This window comes from Haematobia irritans, chromosome 4 (genome assembly GCF_050003625.1).
Source record: "Haematobia irritans isolate KBUSLIRL chromosome 4, ASM5000362v1, whole genome shotgun sequence".
In the NCBI taxonomy this organism is placed as follows: Eukaryota; Metazoa; Arthropoda; class Insecta; order Diptera; family Muscidae; genus Haematobia; species Haematobia irritans.
The window spans coordinates 163,936,823-163,956,312 of record NC_134400.1 but is presented as its reverse complement, the minus strand read 5'-3'; the positions used below and the strand labels follow the sequence as shown (position 1 = coordinate 163,956,312).

At 33.9% G+C, this 19,490-nt stretch overlaps 2 protein-coding genes across 4 annotated transcripts in view; one reads left to right on the top strand and one right to left on the bottom strand.

Annotated features, from left to right (window-relative positions):
- Positions 1-19,490, bottom strand: part of Snmp2 (Sensory neuron membrane protein 2) — a 691,945-nt gene that overhangs the window by 402,337 nt on the left and 270,118 nt on the right. Inside the window, exon 3 of the mRNA XM_075305636.1 lies at positions 11,233-11,278. The gene's annotated coding sequence lies outside the window, so the exon portion shown is untranslated. The remainder of the gene's footprint in view (positions 1-11,232; positions 11,279-19,490) is intronic.
- LOC142234478 (uncharacterized) overlaps positions 10,943-19,490 on the top strand; it is a 45,907-nt gene continuing 37,359 nt past the window's right edge. For all 3 annotated transcript variants that reach the window (XM_075305629.1, XM_075305630.1, XM_075305628.1), the window contains exons 1-2: positions 10,943-10,983; positions 11,415-11,542. In XM_075305629.1, the coding sequence (XP_075161744.1) occupies positions 11,497-11,542 (46 nt within the window). In that variant the 5' untranslated portion in view covers positions 10,943-10,983; positions 11,415-11,496. The remainder of the gene's footprint in view (positions 10,984-11,414; positions 11,543-19,490) is intronic.

Here is a 19,490-nt window from a genome sequence, read left to right as displayed (position 1 = left end):
GGACTTATATTGCGACCTAGACTTTGATCACAAAAATGTGTTCACAGACAGACGGACGGACAGACGAACAGACGGACATGGTTATATCGACTCAGGGAACCACCCTGAGCATTATTGTCAAAGACACCATATGTCTACCTCGTCTCCTTCTGGGTGTTACAAACATATGCACTAACTTATAATACCCTGTTCCACAGTGTGGCGCAGGGTATAAAAATAAAAACAAGTTAGCAAAGTAAATGGTCGGGCGGGCCGATATTATGGCCAAATTTGGGAAAATCGGGAGATACATATATAAGAGAGCTATATCTTAATCTGAACCGATTTACATGATATTTTGAAAGTTTGATATTATTGAAGTAAGATCGGTTAATAAATGATGGCATTATGGTCAAAAATAAGGTTATTAGTACCAAATTTTTCAAGTCGGAAGAAACTTATATAAGGGGGCATATATAAATCTAATTCTAACATATACTGGAAGAAAAAGTACCCTCTATGTTGCCTGTCAAGGAGCTTCTTACCCGAGCTGATATAAAAAATTTGGAATATAATGCATTAGGACGTCAATTGACTGTTTCGGTATCAGGCTAACATGAAATATAATTTGGAATCACCTTCAAGCATCCCTGCAAAATTCAAGAAAATCAGGGAAATTTCAATACCAAAAATTTGGCCAATAAGGAGGTATTCCTCCCCTAAAAGATATCACAAAACCATGTACGAGAGGTGTGCGCGTGCCACGCGTGAAAATTCTCAATAGAAATAAAATTATGTATGACAAAATTTTCTATAAAAATAAAATTTTGGTAGATTATTTTTGGCTCGAGTGGCAACCATGAATATGAACCGATATGGACCAATTTTTGTGTGATTAGGGATCGGCTATATATAACTCTAGACCGATATGGACCAATTTTGGTATGGTTGTTAGCCGCCATATACTAACACCACGTTCCAAATTTGAACCGGATCGGATGAATTTTGCTCCTCCAAGAGGCTTCGGAGGTCAAATTTGGAGAACGGTTTATATGGAGGCTATATATAATCATGGACCAATTTTGGCAAGGTTGTTAGAGACCATATAAAGGGTGATTTATTAAGAGCTTGATAACTTTTTTTAAAAAAAAAACGCATAAAATTTGCAAAATCTCATCGGTTCTTTATTTGAAACGTTAGATTGGTCCATGACATTTACTTTTTGAAGATAATTTCATTTAAATGTTGACCGCGGCTGCGTCTTAGGTGGTCCATTCGGAAAGTCCAATTTTGGGCAACTTTTTCGAGCATTTCGGCCGTAATAGCCCGAATTTCTTCGGAAATGTTGTCTTCCAAAGCTGGAATAGTTGCTGGCTTATTTCTGTAGACTTTAGACTTGACGTAGCCCCACAAAAAATAGTCTAAAGGCGTCAAATCGCATGATCTTGGTGGCCAACTTACCGGTCCATTTCTTGAGATGAATTGTTCTCCGAAGTTTTCCCTCAAAATGGCCATAGAATCGCGAGCTGTGTGGCATGTAGCGCCATCTTGTTGAAACCACATGTCAACCAAGTTCAGTTCTTCCATTTTTGGCAACAAAAAGTTTGTTAGCATCGAACGATAGCGATCGCCATTCACCGTAACGTTGCGTCCAACATCTTTGAAAAAATACGGTCCAATGATTCCACCAGCGTACAAACCACACCAAACAGTGCATTTTTCGGGATGCATGGGCAGTTCTTGAACGGCTTCTGGTTGCTCTTCACTCCAAATGCGGCAATTTTGCTTATTTACGTAGCCATTCAACCAGAAATGAGCCTCATCGCTGAACAAAATTTGTCGATAAAAAAGCGGATTTTCTGCCACTGATTTTGGTAATAAAATTCAATGATTTGCAAGCGTTGCTCGTTAGTAAGTCTATTCATGATGAAATGTCAAAGCATACTGAGCATCTTTCTCTTTGACACCATGTCTGAAATCCCACGTGATCTGTCAAATACTAATGCATGAAAATCCTAACCTCAAAAGAATCACCCTTTACTAACATCATGCACCAAATTTCAGCCGAATCGGATGAAATTTGTTTGTGAGCTTCCGCAAGCCAAATCTGGGGATCGGTTTATATGGAGGCTATATATAATTATGGACTGATGTGTACCAAATGGTTATTAGAGACCATATACCAACACCATGTACCAATTTTCAGCAGAATCGGATGAAATTTGTTTCTCTTTGAGCCAAATCTGGGAATCGGTTTATATGGGGGCTCTCTACAATTATGGACCAATTTTTGCGTGGTTGTTAGAGACCATATACCAACACCATGTACCAAATTTCAGCCGGATCGGATGAAATATGCTTCTCTTAGAGGCTCCGCAAGCTAAATCTGAGGGTCCGTTTATATGGGGGCTATACGCAAAAGTGGACCGATATGGCCCGTTTGCACTACCATCCGACCTACATCAATAACAACTACTTGTGCCAAGTTTCAAGTTCGAAAAGTTAGCGTGATTTCAACAGACGGACGGACGGACATGTTTAGATCGACTCAGAATTTCACCACAAACGGAATGACAAAGTTAATATGTTATACCCCCCATCGTATGGTGGAGGGTATATGTTAAAAATAAAGTAACAGATCTTTGTTTAATTTTTGAATGGTTATTAGAGGGCATATGTTATTATGTACCAAATTTTAACCAATTTGCTCTTCCAAGAGGTACCGGAGGACAAATCTGGGGATCGGTATTTTTGTTTGGATGGTTTATATCTACACTGAATTCATTACTTTTAGTTCATTTTTTTTCTGGTTTTAACTCTGTTTTGTGGAAATCTCAAAATCTGGAGTACAATTTAGTTTTGAGACCAATATTTTGATCTGAGACCAATATTTCCATGTGATAATTTCCATGGTATAAAAAATCAGATGTCCCATATTAATTTCATAACCTCTCCCCACTTAGTTTTGTCAAAGTATGGCAAAGGAGAGGTCCACCGACCCGATCAAATATAGAAAAAATTAAAATGGGATCTTTGTCCAGACTCCATCCCAAACCTTCACTGAAAATTTCAAGAAAATCGAAGAATTTATATTTACTTTTAAAACGTCTGGAAAGAGACATGTCCTCCACGCAAACCAGATATCAAAAAAAGAGATACCCTGTTTTCACCACATGATAACCCTTGACCCTACCATATCCGAAACGTACATACAAGCAAGCATAGGTTGGATTTTACATACATAAATATCCATATATCTTTACGGACTTAACCTACTTCAAGATTTCCAATTTCACGCAAATCGTATAAAAGTACACGGACGAAAAAGACTGTTTTTCATATGTTTGGGTGTAAAAATTTTATGTTTGGAACTTAAATTTTTAACACAATATTTTTAAGTTCAAGCATATAATGTTCATAAACTAGCATAACATGTTTGGGACATATATGTTAATATGTTAGAACATATTATGTTTGGGATATAAAATGTTTGTAAATATAATATGCTTAGATGCAAACATATATTAATTTGGAAATAGCCTATAAACATATATGTGTTTAGAAAGAGAGACCTAGAGAGTATGCTGCAAGTAAAATAATGCAAGTAACCCATTAACGCCTTAAAAATATATCCACACAAAGAAAATTTCATAAAAATTTTTTACTACCAGTGTATTCCCAAATGTGAAACATAATATGTTTGAGCAATACAAACAATATTTGGTTTGCACCAATCCTGAAAATATATATACTTAAAGCAAAATGTGTTTGGGGTATATGTTACAGAAGCGATTTTTTTGAGGGTGTAGCGGCGCCAAAATGCTCAATAAACCCAATCGGAATATGGATTTATATGAGAGCAATATCGAAACTTGGACCGCTATATCCCATCTTAAAACTTGACCCGCCTGCAGATGAAAAACGATCTTGTGATAAATTCCACGATAGTTTCATTACTAAAGGTTGTAGCGTTATTATAACAGGCAGATAGACAGGCGTTCATCATTAGGTCGTCTTAGAATTCCACCCTAGCCCAGCAATATATACATTTTATATACACCTAGATCTCGCTTTGCCACGCAGATACGTTGCAAAAAAACGCGACGCAAACTGAAACGACGCAAAGTGAACTATGAGTTTCTATGGCAAACTATGCAAAGATTGGAGATAGATAATAACGCAACTTTGAAAATCTAACGACGCAAAGTGAAAACTAGTACTAGTTCAACAGCAACGCAACTTTGAAACAACGCAAACCGAGGTCTAGGTGTGGTCGGAAATTGATATTTCGATGTGTCTATCTGATAGATGTCACTCAAGATGGGTGATAATTGTTGCTATTGTATATGGTAATACATTGAATTGCATTTTTCCTTTTACTATAGCTTCAATTATCACCCAATTGGATTGATAATAACAACAAACATTTATTGCGATGAAAATAGAGAATGGGTCAATATCTCTATAGAAAAGCAGTTGTCATAAACTTTGTCACGACATGATGCCACACTTATATTTTCATCAGCCATCTTACACTTGCGGAGGCGTTGGAAGTTTGCAGCAGTGAAAACTGTCGATACGAAAATGTATCTATGAAATACTTCCTTTATTCTATAGATATTTTCAATGTTTCTCATTGTTTTTCTATTTATCATCGGTGTGTGTGTGTGTGTTTGAGTATTATTTGTTTCGATTTTCTTGGTAGTTTTGTTGTTTTGTAAATTTTCTTCAACCTCTTATTGTTGTTGTTGTTGTTGCTAGCATAAGTTGTGTCAAACATAGTGTTAAAAATAGATATTGTCGCATGGATATTTTAATACAACAATCGTCGATCTTTAAGATACGCGAACATGAAAATATGAATAGAGCCATAAAATATGCCGCCAGAGGCAAAGCACAAACATCAAGACCTGCAGTGCTAAAACCTAAGGCGTACGATGAAAGGAAAAACTGCCTGACATTTTCCCCCTTTATACATATATGTATCGGACAATAATTTTGTGTTGGAAACTGATTTGGATGTTTAATGATCTCGCTAGCAAAGTGTGTGCATATTTGGTGTGGTAGAAGATTAAGGCAAGCATATGCGCTTTTTTAAAGTTACAAGAAAATTATTTAATGGGCACACAGAAAAAAAAAATCAGTAAAAAAATTATTTGTTTGTGGTTAAATTTTATTATTTTTTGCAAAATATACCACAGCCCAATGAAATTTTCGTTTTTTTAAGTATGTCTTAAACATTTTATGAACTAAACGTGGGTACGAGTATAAAGTTCAATGACCGTACACATAAGTTCAATCTGAACTAAAGCAAACATTTCGTACAAAAATACAAAAATAGTAAGAATGAACTACTCTATGGTTAAAATGTTCATGATATGCTGCCAATGATTTTCTTCTTTACCTCTAGTCAATTTTTTCTTCTATGAGAGGTGTAATTTCGTGAACTGTACACCGAAAGAATTCTCTTCGTTAATTTTACGAAGAATTCTTCATTAAAATAACGAAATTTTCATTCATTTTCGTAAATTTTACGAAGAACATTTTACGAATATACGAAACTTTTACGAAATATTCTACATTAACTTTTCTTCGTAAAAAGTTCGTACTTTTAACGAAGCTTTCTTCAAATTTCATGAATTTTGTGAAGAAGTTTTTACGAATATTTTACGAAACATTCTCATTCTCTAAAATTTCTTCATAAAAAGTACGAAACATTTTCTTTGAAATAACGAAGAAGTTTCATTGAAGTTGTAAAATTTCCGTTCGCGGCATTAAATTGTCTTTTATAATGTGCTTGAGTGTATTCCTTTATTCTATTTTTTTATGCAAGTCTATGCTATTTCTCATTTGGGTGTTAGCGCGCTATGAATAAAAGTGAAGCAATAAAACTAAAAATTATTCAAAAACTTAAAATGTAAAGTAGTGATGTCATTTTTCACACTTGTAACTACAACCAAATGCACTTTTGACTATAACTTTTTTTTTAAAGTTCGAACATTTTTGAAAAAAAAAGTACGAAAGTTTTTCTAAAAAGTACGAAAATTTTTCATAAAAACTACGAAAATTTTTCATAAAAAGTACGAAACATTTTCATAAAAAGAACGAAATTGTTTCATAAAAAGTACGAAGATTTTTCATAAAAAGTACGAAGATTCTTCATAAAAAGTACGAATTTTTTTCTTAAAAACTACGAAAATTGTGGAAGAACTTTTCTTCGTAAAAAGTACGAAATATTTCGTACTTTTAATGAAAAGTTTCTTTGGTTGTAAAACAATGACAAATTTCGTACTTTTAACGAAAATTTTCGTTCTTTTTACCAAGAAAATTCTTTCGGTGTAGTTAAAAATTACAACAACACATTAAATTTTCCTGCTTTAAACAACGCTTTGTGGAAATCTTAAAATGTAGATTTAGATAAATTTTCGTACGAGTTAGTTTATTCTTTCTATAAAACAGTTTACTTTTTTCGGTGTATTTCAGTCATTCCAAAGACTACGACGTCACACAAGGGGTGAACTTCTCTCTTATCAATGAACGCTGCCCAATTCTATGTTTAACTCAATGACAAGGGTCCCACAGAGGAGACCGAGAAGAAGAAGACGCTTTGAAACACCCAAAAATGTTATCAGCATTACTGGGAGTGGCTCCATGAAATAAGCCCCCAAGAAATAAGGCCCCAAAACGGAAATGAGACAAAGCCCCAAACCTTTATATTGAAAACAAAAACAACGTAATTTGGGGTGTTTCGTTTTTTTGGGTGTTGTTTCATTATGAAAAAACACCGTAATTCATTGATGAAGGAAATCCCCAAAGATTTATTTGTGGGACATTATTTCATTTTGTTAAAACTAACATCTTTACTAAATCAATTTCAATTTCTTTATAGCTCGCTTTTTCATATTTTAATGGGAAATGTATTTTTTTTTTTGTGTTTCAAATAGGTTAAAAACACATTAAGAATTAATAAAATGGTACAAATTATTTACATTTAGCCGAATAAAAAGCTAAATCCTTTGTAGGAAAATTTCGAATTTTTTAAAATGTTTGATCACAAAAGTTCCAGACAAGCGTTATAATGCATTAAAAATCATAAAAAATTTAATAATTATTTATTTGTCAAAATATCACAAAATTTCTTAATTCACATCCAAAACACTGACAGCCTGTTTCTGTATGTCGATCGAGCTCTATAGATCGACTGAAATGGAAACAAACAGCTGAATTTATAACCAAAACTCAGCTGTTTTTATGCATTTCAGTCGATCGATAGAGCTCGTTCGACATACAGAAACAGGCTGTGAATTCGCCTCACACCTTAAGAAGTGATGCAACTTCAGTGTAGCGGCAATTGAAATGGTGGACATCCGTCTTATGACAAGCCCATGTTAAATTCATCGCTTCTGCGTCAATTTGGCACTACTTCCGGATCCAAAAAAAAAAAAAAAAAAACATTTTCACTACTTTTTTGGCGACGCTTTTTTTACGTATGGTACTATCATGCTTTGTGTACCGCCTGTACCATTGATATTGTACCATACGGGGTTGGCTAACTATCAATAACGTATGGTATCGATTTGAGCCCGTGTGGTAATAATTTTTCTATGGGTGTAGTTTCGATTGTCTTAAATTCGAAAACTATATATTAATGATAACACATGAACGGAATTGCGTAAAATGTTATGATTTTGTTCAAATGTAAAGGTTTCACAAAAATTCGCGCTCGTATTATCATTTTCGGTTAAATTTAAAAAGTAAAAAATAACTAATGCAATACATTTTTAACACGTAGTAAAAATAAACAATATAATTTATTTGAGTGCTAACAAAACTGTTCCTTTAGGTTCCATTTTTGCCAAGCTGTTAGGCGTACCATGAGAAGCAGAAAAACTACTTCCAAAGACAATGGATACAAAAAGTAAGTTGCGATGTGAAATTAAGCTGCCATATGTGACATGAATCTAATGAATGTAAAATATTTTCTAGATTGGTTGTAATTCTTTCTCAGTTTATAAACAAAAAACACGAACAACATCAGCTGTAGAAGCATATAATGTAGTACTAGGACGTTTAGCAGATAAGAATGGACATTTTTTAAGTTTGTTGCCATAATTCGTAATGAGGAATTTTTCAAAAGCCGTCATTTTTCAATGCTTTCTGAAAGCGGTGGCTCGTTATGCAAACCGAAGAAGAGACAGGATGCCGATAAGTCTTCCAAAATTGAGAAAGCAATAAGGCTTTTGGAAAACGGGGATATATCTCTTAACGATTTTCTTTCCCAAATGGTGTATGAACCTAAAAAATATGCGTAAAATTGATACCAGAGTCAAACATATTCGATGAAGAAGAGTATTCCGATTGTGAAAACTCGTTTAAAGTTTAGCACTTTAAATGACAGCGATTTTGTGATCTACGTCAACAAACCTTCAAACATTGTTACGCTACCTTGTAGACATATGAAAATTAGTTTGGAGTGCAATTTAAAGTTAATGGCGGGTGCATTATCAAAAGCTTTAAACAATTACGTGTCCTTGCTGCCGCCAACCCGTTGAAAATACCATGGAAGTTTTTACTTGAAACTTATTACTCTCATACAATTATTAATTTGGATTTTCCATAGAGAATTTTTTTGTTTATACAAAATATAATATTATATTTAATTATTTATTAAATTCATGAATAAATTTATTTTTTCAATAACAGCAATAAATATTACTTTTTAAAATTAAATACATCCCTATGGGGCCCAATTTTGGGGCTTTATTTCATTGTTGTGGTGTTTTATTGCATATTCGAAATGAGGCTTTATTTCCTTATGAAACAAATCCCCAAATTTTGGGGCATTATTTCATTTCCAGTTTGGGGCCTTATTTCTTGGAGCCTATGTACCCTCCACCATGGATTGCGTAGAAACTTCTACTACAGACTGTCATCCACAATCGAATTACTTGGGTTGCGGTAACACTTGCCGATGGCAAGGTATCTTAAAACTTCGTAACATCGTCTTCTCAAAAAAGGCCGATTAAGTACGTATATAATTCAGTTTGACAAAATTTTCTATAGAAATAAAATCTTGAGAAAATTTTGTATACTAATAATATAATAAAATTTTGACAAATTTTTCTATCGAAATAAAAATTTTGTAAATTATTTTTGCCTTTATCTCCTCTATATAACTATAGACCGATATGGACCAATTTTGGCATGGTTGTTAGCGGCCATATACTAGCGCAATGTACCAAATTTCACCACGTATCAAATTTCAACCGGATCGGATGAACTTTGCTCCTCCAATATGCTCCGGAGGTCAAATCTGGGGATCGGTTTATATGGGGGCTACATATAATTATGGACCGATATGGATCAATTTTTGCATGGTTAGTAGAGACCGTATACTAACACCACGTACCAAATTTCAGCCGGATAGGGTGAATTTTGCTCGTCCAAGGGGCTTCGGAGGTCAAATCTGAGGACCGGTTTATATGGGGCCTACATATAATTATGGACCGATATGGACCAATTCCTGCATGGATGTTAGAGACCATAAACTTACACCACGTACCAAATTTCAATCGGATCGGATGAATTTGGCTCCTCCAAGAGCTACGGAAGTCAAATCTGGGGATCGGTTTAAATGGGGGTTATATAAATTTCAGACCGGTATGGACCAATTTTTGAATGGTTGTTATAGACCATATACTAACACCACGTACCAAATTTCAACCGGATCGAGTGAATTTTGCTCTTCCAAGGGGCTTCGGAGGTCAAATCTGAGGACCGGTTCATATGGTGGCTACACATAATTATGGACCAATATGGACCAATTCCTGCATGGTTGTTAGAGACCATAAACTAACACCACGTACCAAATTTCAACCGCATCGGATGAATTTTGCTCATCCATGAGGCTACGGAGGTCAAATCTGGGGATCGGTTTATATGGGGGCTAAATATAATTATGGATCGTTGTGCACCAATTTGTGCGTAGTTGTCAAAGACCACATACTTACACAATGTACCAAATTTCAGCCGGATCGAATGAAATTTGCTTCTCTTAGAGGCTCCGCAAGCCAAATCTGGGTATCGGTTTATATGGGGGCTATATATAATTATGGACCGATATGGACCAATTTTTGCATGGTATTTAGAGACCATATACTAACACCATGTACCAAATTTCAGCCGGATCGGATGAAATTTGCTTCTCTTACAGGCTCCGCAAGCCAAATCGGGGGATCGGTTTATATGGGGGCTATATATAATTATGGACCGGTATGGACCAATTTTTACGTGGTTGTTACAGACCATCTACTAACACCAAGTACCAATTTTCAACCAGATCGGATCTCTACGAGGATACGCAAGCCAAATCTGGGGGCCGATTTATATGGGGGCTATATATAATTATGAACCGATGTGGACCAATTTTTGCATGGTTGTTAGAGACCATATACCAACATCATGTACCAAATTTCAGGCGGATCGGATGAAATTTGTTTTTCTTTGAGGCTCCGCAACCCAAATCTGGGGATCAGTTTATATGGGCGCCATATATAATTATGGGCCGGACGAATATTCCATGTGCCTCTATTAAAAGAAAATTCCACGACTTGAATATGAAGATTACAAAAATTTGATTTTACTTGAAATAATGTCCAAACTTTGTGTATAAGGGTGATAAACCCAACTCAATATTACAATAACAATTATTCAACCCAATGCTTTATGGAATAACAATCTTGCTAAATGATATGACCCTTTATCTGTCTCTGGTTTAATTTCTGAACATTTTAGCATAAATGTTAGTCCAGTTTTTCCTACCAATGAATGATTTCTGTTGATATTTTTTCTCAAATCATAAGTGTGAATAATTTTCTATGGCATTTGTGTTAGTGAATGGGCCCACACTTTTTTTCGGAAAAGGGATCCTTCTTTCCATGGGATTTATTTGTGATGTCCCTCAGTCTATTGTCAGCTCTCATACCGTGCGGTTGTATTCGAAAGGTATTTTCCCTTTAAGAAAACCGAAATCATTTTGTGAAAACTCTAATGTGTGATCTCGCTATCGGGAATATTGTGCTCTGCGAAAGCAAGTGACAATTGTGGATATATGACGACAACTCTAAAATTAGATCGTCTTCACTAAAACTAAATATAAATTATACCAAATAACGAATAAAGTGAAAATTTTGTGATTAATGCTAGAGTATTGAAAGAAAAATGTTTTGAAAAATTAAAATAAAACTAACTTACTGTGAATAAAGAGAGCAATAACTTGTGTGAAGATTGTGTGAAGAAACTGAAAAAAAAGAAAAATATAAATCAATATAAATTAAATCTTTTTAACCTTTTAACAGAATAAAAAAATATCTTGAATGAAATTATGTTTATGTGTCTTTAATGGTGTTTTTTTTTTGTTCTTTTCGATTCCATAGAAAAAATGTTCTAAATTCTGTGCATTGGAAAAATATTCGAAGCATAAAATTGTTGTAAATTTGGATATAATTTGCCTTTAATATGGCACGATTCCTGTTATATTTAGTTGCTGCAGCTATATTTGGAGGTTGGTATTAAGTGATGATTATTTCCAGAAATATGTGAGAAACGAAAAAACTACAAATATTACAGAAATATATTAAAGTGGAAAAGAAAATTAAACACAAAATTTGAATACATTTCCCCAAGTGCTTAAGTTTGATGAGATTTTTATTAATAAATATTTCAGCACAAGTTTTTAAAATTGAAGTGAGCTCCACTAAGGGTAGCTTACACGAACTGTTAGCAATGCCAACCATCATATACACTGAACCCACCAGGAATTTATACCAAATTTAATTTTAGAAAATTTAGATTATTTTTAGAAAGTTTTAACTAAACAGCATTAAAAACGCTGACATAACGCCGATATCACAAAAATAAGTAAATATTTTTCGACAAACTCAAGAAAATTTACTAAACATAATTAATTTTTTCACTTGTTAAAGAAAATTTTGTAGTTTGAAGGGGAAAATTGGAGTTCAAAATTGTAAGAATGTCTTTAGTGTCATACGAAGTTCAAGATGGGCTCATTTGTAGTAAAATTTACAAATTTAAAGAAATAATGAACTATTTTGTGAGAAATACGAATTTATTAAATGTTTATGCTTCATTTGTTTATATTTTTTCAGTGTTTTAGTTCATTTAACTAATGTCCGCAAAAAATATTAGAGTAAAAGAAACTTTCTCCAAACATAATAATTCCATGAACTAAAATAAAGTTAAATTGGCTGTAGTGAAATAGAGGATTAATTTTTTATACCCTCCACCATAGGATGGGGGTATATTAACTTTGTCATTCCGTTTGTAACACATCGAAAAATTGCTCTAAGACCGCATAAAGTATATATATTCTGGGTGGTGGTGAAATTCTGAGTCGATCTGAGCATGTCCGTCCGTTCGTCTGTTGAAATCACGCTAACTTCCGAACGAAACAAGCTATCGACTTGAAACTTGGCACAAGTAGTTGTTATTGATGTAGGTCGGATGGTATTGCAAATGGGACATATCGGTCCACTTTTACGTATAGCCCCCATATAAACGGACCCCCAAATTTGGCTTGCGATTGCTCTAAGAGAAGCAAATTTCATCCGATCCGATTGAAATTTGGTATATGGTGTTAGTACATGGTCTCTAACAACCATGCAAAAATTGGTCCATATCGGTCCACTTTTACGTATAGCCCCCATATAAACGGACCCCCAAATTTGGCTTACGATTGTTCTAAGAGAAGCAAATTTCATCCGATCCGTCTGAAATTTGGTACATTGTGTAAGTATATGGTCTCTAATGACCATACAAAAGTTGGTCCATATCGGTTCATAATTATATATAGCCCCCATATAAACGGACCCCCAAATTTGGCTTGCGATTGCTCTAAAAGAAGCTAATTTCATCCGATCAGGCTGAAATTTGGTACATGGTATTGGTATATGTTCTTTAATGACCATGCAAAAATTGGTTCACATCGACCCATAATTATATATAGCCCCCATATAAGCCGATCCCCAGATTTGACCTCCGGAGCCTCTTAGAGGAGCAAAATTCATCCGATTCGGTTGAAATTTGGTACGTGGTGTTAGTATATGGTCTCTACCAAACACGCAAGAATTGGTCCATATCGGTCCATAATTATATATAGCCCCCATATAAACCGTTCCCCAGATTTGATCTACGGAGCCTCTTGGAGGAGCAAAATTCATCCGATCCGGTTGAAATTTGCAACGTGGTGTTAGTATACGGCCGCTAATAACCATGCCAAAATTGCCACTCGAGCCGAAAATAATCTACCAAAATTTTATTTTTATAGAAAACATTGTCAAAATGTTATTTCTATAGAAAATTTTGTCACAATTTTATTACTATAGAAAATTTTATCAAAATTTTATTTCTATAGAAAATTTTTTCCAAATTTTATTTCTATAGAAAATTTTGTCAAAATTTTACTTCTATAGAAAATATTGTCAACATTTTATTTTGTCAAAATTTATTTATTTATTTATTTATTTATTGTTTATTTTAATCATACAGTAAATGTATGAAAAAAAGGGGGAAAAGTAGCATTGGCTGCTAAGGCCATCAGCTATTGTCAAAATTTTATTTCTATAGAAACTTTGAACTTAATTATATACGTATTTAATCGGCCTTTTTATACCCTTCACCACTACTGTGGCACAGGGTATAATAAGTTTGGGCTAGTCATAGGACGGAAGTCCTCCATTTCAACAGCCGTTGTACTGAATTGGTATCACTTCTTTAGGTGTGATCCGAATTCAATGTTTTGGATGTTAATTAAAAAATTCTGTGATATTTTGTCAAATAAATAATTTTTTATATTTTTTTAATGGATTCTAACGCTTGTCTGAAATGTTTGACCTCAAATATTTTAAAAAATTCACAATTTTTTCATATTGGAATTAGAATTTTTTTTCAACAAAATTTAAATGATTTGTACCATTTTATGAATTCTTACTCTGTTTTTAACCTATTTGAAATTATAAATACGAATATAAATAAGTTTAACGTTTCTATAGAAATAAAATTTTGACAAAATAAAATTTTGACAACATTTCTATAGAGGTAAAATTTTTAAAATTTTCTATAGAAATAAAATTTGGAAAAAAAATTTCTATAGAAATAAAATTTTGTGATTGGGGATCGGCAATATATAACTATAGACCGATATGAATTTTTGCATGGTCATTAGAGAACATATACCAACACCATGTACAAAATTTCAGCCTGATCGGATGAAATTTGCTTCTTTTAGAGCAATCGCAAGCCAAATTTGGGGGTCCGTTTATATGGGGGCTATACGTAAAAGTGGACCGATATGGACCAATTCTTGCATGGTTGTTAGAGACCATATACTAACACTACGTACCAAATATCAAACGGATCGGATGAATTTTGCTCCTCTAAGAGGCTCCGGAGGTCAAATCTGGGGATCGGCTTATATGGGGGCTATATATAATTATGGGTCGATGTTGACCAATTTTTGCATGGTCATTAGAGAACATATACCAACACCATGTATCAGCCGGATCGGATGAAATTTGGTTCTCTTAGAGGCTCCCCAAACCAAATCGGGGAATCGGGGCTATATATAATTATGGACCGATATGGAGCAATTTTTGAATGGTTGTAAGAGACCATATACTAACACCATGTACCAAATTTCAGCCGGATCGGATGAAATTTGCTTGTCTTAGAGCAATCACAAACCAAATTTGGGGGTCCGTTTATATGGGGGCTATACGTAAAAGTGGACCGATATGGCCCATTTGCAATACCATCCGACCTACATCAATAACAAATACTTGTGCCAAGTTTCAAGTCGATAGATTGTTTCGTTCGGAAGTTTGCGTGATTTCAACAGGCGGACGGACGGACGGACGGACATGCTCAGATCGACTCAGAATTTCACCACGACCCAGAATATATATACTTTATGGGGTATTAGAGCAATATTTCGATGTGTTACAAACGGAATGACAAAGTTAATATACCCCCATCCTATGGTGGAGGGTATCAAAAGTTTAAATTACCCATTAAAAGTATGATAAAAGCATGTTATAAAAAATTGAATGAAATGAACTTCCTGGGTAGTTATAGTCTCACAGAAGTAGAATTAAAATGAATGCAATTAAAATAATATGCATTTTAAGTTAAATAAAGCCTTTAAGTTTGTTAAATTTCAATCAAACATTTGACTTTTGATACAACAAAATTTAGCTTTTTTAGCATTTTTTAGCTATTTTTTGGGGGCAAATCTAGCGGTTTTTTGGTGAAACAATTCTGGCAACGCTGGCAGCCCGTTGTATCAGACTCACTTAGACTATTCAGTCCATTGTGATACCACATTGGTGAACTTCTCTCTTATCACTGAGTGCTACCCGATTCCATGTTAAGCTCAATGACAAGGGACCTCCTTTTTATAGCCGAGTCCGAACGGGGTTCCACATTGCAGTGAAACCACTTAGAGAGGCTTTGAAACCCTCAGAAATGTAACCAGCTTTACTGAGGTGGTATGATCCACCGCTGAAAAACTTTTTGGTGTTCGGTCGAAGCAGGAATCGAAATATTCTACCATATTTTCCCAAATCAGGCGTACATGTATGTTAGAGTTATATATAAATCTTAACCAATTTAAATCAAATTTGGCACATATTGCAAACATTTTAATTCTACTCTCAGTGCAAAATTTCAAGTAAATCGGAATGAAACTTGGGCTCCGCTTGTCATATGAATTTATATGGGGCGTAAGATATATATGGGATCTATATAAAAATTGAACCGATTTCAACCCTATTTGGCATGCTTAACAATATCAAAAATGCAATGCAAAATTTGAAAGAAATTAAGGTGAAAGATAAATACGCTCCCAGAGAAGGAATATGATTACCTCAAACATGTCTTAAGAGCACCATGTTACTTTTTCACAGTGACCATGTAGCATTTTTGTCTCAAGAATATTATTTTCTCGTCATACATAACATGCCTTCCGAAGTCAGATACACAATTTCCGAGAAAAGAACGTGGTTTCGACACACGTGCTATATGTTTTCCGTGAAAAAAATAACATTTTGCTCCTGGAACATGGTTGGGGTGATCATATTCCTTCTCTGCGTGCGGCAGCTATATCTAAATCTGCACAGAGTTTGATAAAATTCAAGAATTCTCAACCGATTTCAACCAAATTCGGCATACTTGACGATACCATCAGTTGTACTCTTTGTGCAAAATTTGAAGCAAATCAATATGAATTTCTAGCCAATGGGGCCAGCAGGGCTATGCAGTCGAGCCAGTTTTGCTCGACTCCGACTCCAGCATTTTTCATCAGCCTCGACTCCGACTCCGGGAAATATCTCATTTTAATACCACTATTTTGTAATTCTATTGTGGAGGTACCGTAAATGGTTCGATATAAGTTATCGTATTTATTTATGTGTGCAAATAAGATCTTAATTTCACACTGGATGCCAATTGAACTCTATATTTCAAATTTAGGGCAGTGTCGGTTCTATGTTTAATAAATAAAATAATGATATAAATACCCATCAATATATGAGCAGATACCAACAGTCTTCAGTATATGTATTTATAGACAAGTAAAGAAAGTTCAATGTCGGACGGGGCTCATTGTATTACACCCTTTAGGTTAGGTTAGGCTAGGTTAGGTGGCAGCCCGATGTATCAGGCTCACTTAGACTATACCACATTGGTGATTTAATGAATTATACCCTTCAACACATTGTGGACCAAAATTATTGATACCATCTCAAATCCTTTAAATTTGTTTCGAGCCAACATATATAAAGGTTTATATTCCCATATGCATGAATTTGAATCTCAGCCGATTTAGACAAAATTTTATACACTTCTACAAAATCTATGTACTTAAAATTTAAATCTAATGTTATGGGACGAAACACAATTTTAGTAAAAAACAAATAAGGAAAGTCTGAATTTCGGCGGGGACGACTATAATATACTCTGCACAACTTTGTATTTAGATAAAATTTCAAAAAAAATTTTAGATAAAATTTCAAATAAAGGGTGATTCTTTTGAGGTTAGGATTTTCATGCATTAGTATTTGACAGATCACGTGGGATTTCAGACATGGTGTCAAAGAGAAAGATGCTCAGTATGCTTTGACATTTCATCATGAATAGACTTACTAACGAGCAACGCTTGCAAATCATTGAATTTTATTACCAAAATCAGTGGCAGAAAATCCGCTTTTTTATCGACAAATTTTGTTCAGCGATGAGGCTCATTTCTGGTTGAATGGCTACGTAAATAAGCAAAATTGCCGCATTTGGAGTGAAGAGCAACCAGAAGCCGTTCAAGAACTGCCCATGCATCCCGAAAAATGCACTGTTTGGTGTGGTTTGTACGCTGGTGGAATCATTGGACCGTATTTTTTCAAAGATGCTGTTGGACGCAACGTTACGGTGAATGGCGATCGCTATCGTTCGATGCTAACAAACTTTTTGTTGCCAAAAATGGAAGAACTGAACTTGGTTGACATGTGGTTTCAACAAGATGGCGCTACATGCCACACAGCTCGCGATTCTATGGCCATTTTGAGGGAAAACTTCGGAGAACAATTCATCTCAAGAAATGGACCGGTAAGTTGGCCACCAAGATCATGCGATTTGACGCCTTTAGACTATTTTTTGTGGGGCTACGTCAAGTCTAAAGTCTACAGAAATAAGCCAGCAACTATTCCAGCTTTGGAAGACAACATTTCCGAAGAAATTCGGGCTATTCCGGCCGAAATGCTCGAAAAAGTTGCCCAAAATTGGACTTTCCGAATGGACCACCTAAGACGCAGCCGCGGTCAACATTTAAATGAAATTATCTTCAAAAAGTAAATGTCATGGACAAATCTAACGTTTCAAATAAAGAACCGATGAGATTTTGCAAATTTTATGCGTTTTTTTTAAAAAAAAAGTTATCAAGCTCTTAACAAATCACCCTTTACTTAAAATTTTGAGAAAATTTGCTACAGAAATAAAATTTTGTGAAAATTTTCTATAGAAATACAATTTTTACCAAAATATCTATAGAAATAAAATTTTGACAAAATTTTCTATAGAAATACGTTTTCTGAAAACATTATCAATAGAAATAAAATTGTGAAACATTTTCTATAGAAATAAAATTTTGACAAAATTTTCTATAGAAATAAAATTTCGACAAAATTTTCTATAGAAATAAAATTTTGACAAAATTTTCTATAGAAATAAAATTTTGACAAAATTTTCTATAGAAATGAAATCTTGACAAAATTTTCTATAGAAATAAAATTTTGACAAAATTTTATATAGAAATAAAATTTTGACAATATTTTCTATTTAAATAAAATTTTGACAAACTTTTCTATAGAAATAAAATTTTGACAAAATTTTCAATAGAAATAAAATTTTGACAAAATTTTCTATAGAAATAAAATTTTTGTTGTTTTTTTGATCTCAGCTTAAAGCCATGCATTGACTAAACTACAAATGTAGCTTAACCAACAGAGGAAAAGTATGCTTGTCAAATTTATTTGGGCAAAGCCCTGTAGACTGCAAGATGGTTGGATGTACAGCTGTTTCGGAATTACCACATTCCTCATCAGCATCCTCTACTTGCAGCAAAACTATCAACTACCAATTCAATTAACTATCAACTAATTATCAATTATAAATATTGTCAAAATTTTATTTCTATAGAAAATTTTGTCAAAATTTTATTTCTATAGAAAATGTTGTCAAAATTTTATTTCTATAGAACATTTTGTCAAAATTTTATTTCTATAGAAAATTTTGTAAAAATTTCATTCTATAGAAAATTTTGTGAAAATTTTATTTCTACGGAAAATTTTGTCAAAATTTTATTTCTACAGAAAATGTTGTCAAAATTTTATATCTATAGAAATTTTTGTCAAAATTTTATTTCTATAGAAAATGTTGTCCAAATTTTATTTCTATAGAAAATTTTGTCAAAATTTTATTTCATTTGTTTTGTTTTGTTATTGTTGGTTTTGTTCTTTAAGCATTGTTGTTGTTTTTTATTTCAGCTTAAAACCATACATTGACTAAACTACAAGAGTAGCTTAACCAACAGAGGAAAAGAATGTTTGTCAAATTTATTTGGGCAAAGCCCTATAGACTGCAAGATGGTTGGATGGACGCACGTTTCGGAATTACCACATTCCTCATCAGCATCCTCTACTTGCAGCAAAACTATCAACCAATTATCAGAATAAATTCAGGCAGTTTATTAAACCCAACAAAAACCACACTTGAACCCTCCGAAAAAAGGTTTTACATTGATAGCCGGCTTATGCCGAAATAAATTCGAAACAAACATATCTCTTTTCCTATGCCACTGTCAAATCATCGATTTGAATTCACATGGCTGGGTTTATTTTGAGCGTGCCTCCTCTTCTTTTTCATTTGTTTTGTTTTGTTATTGTTGGTTT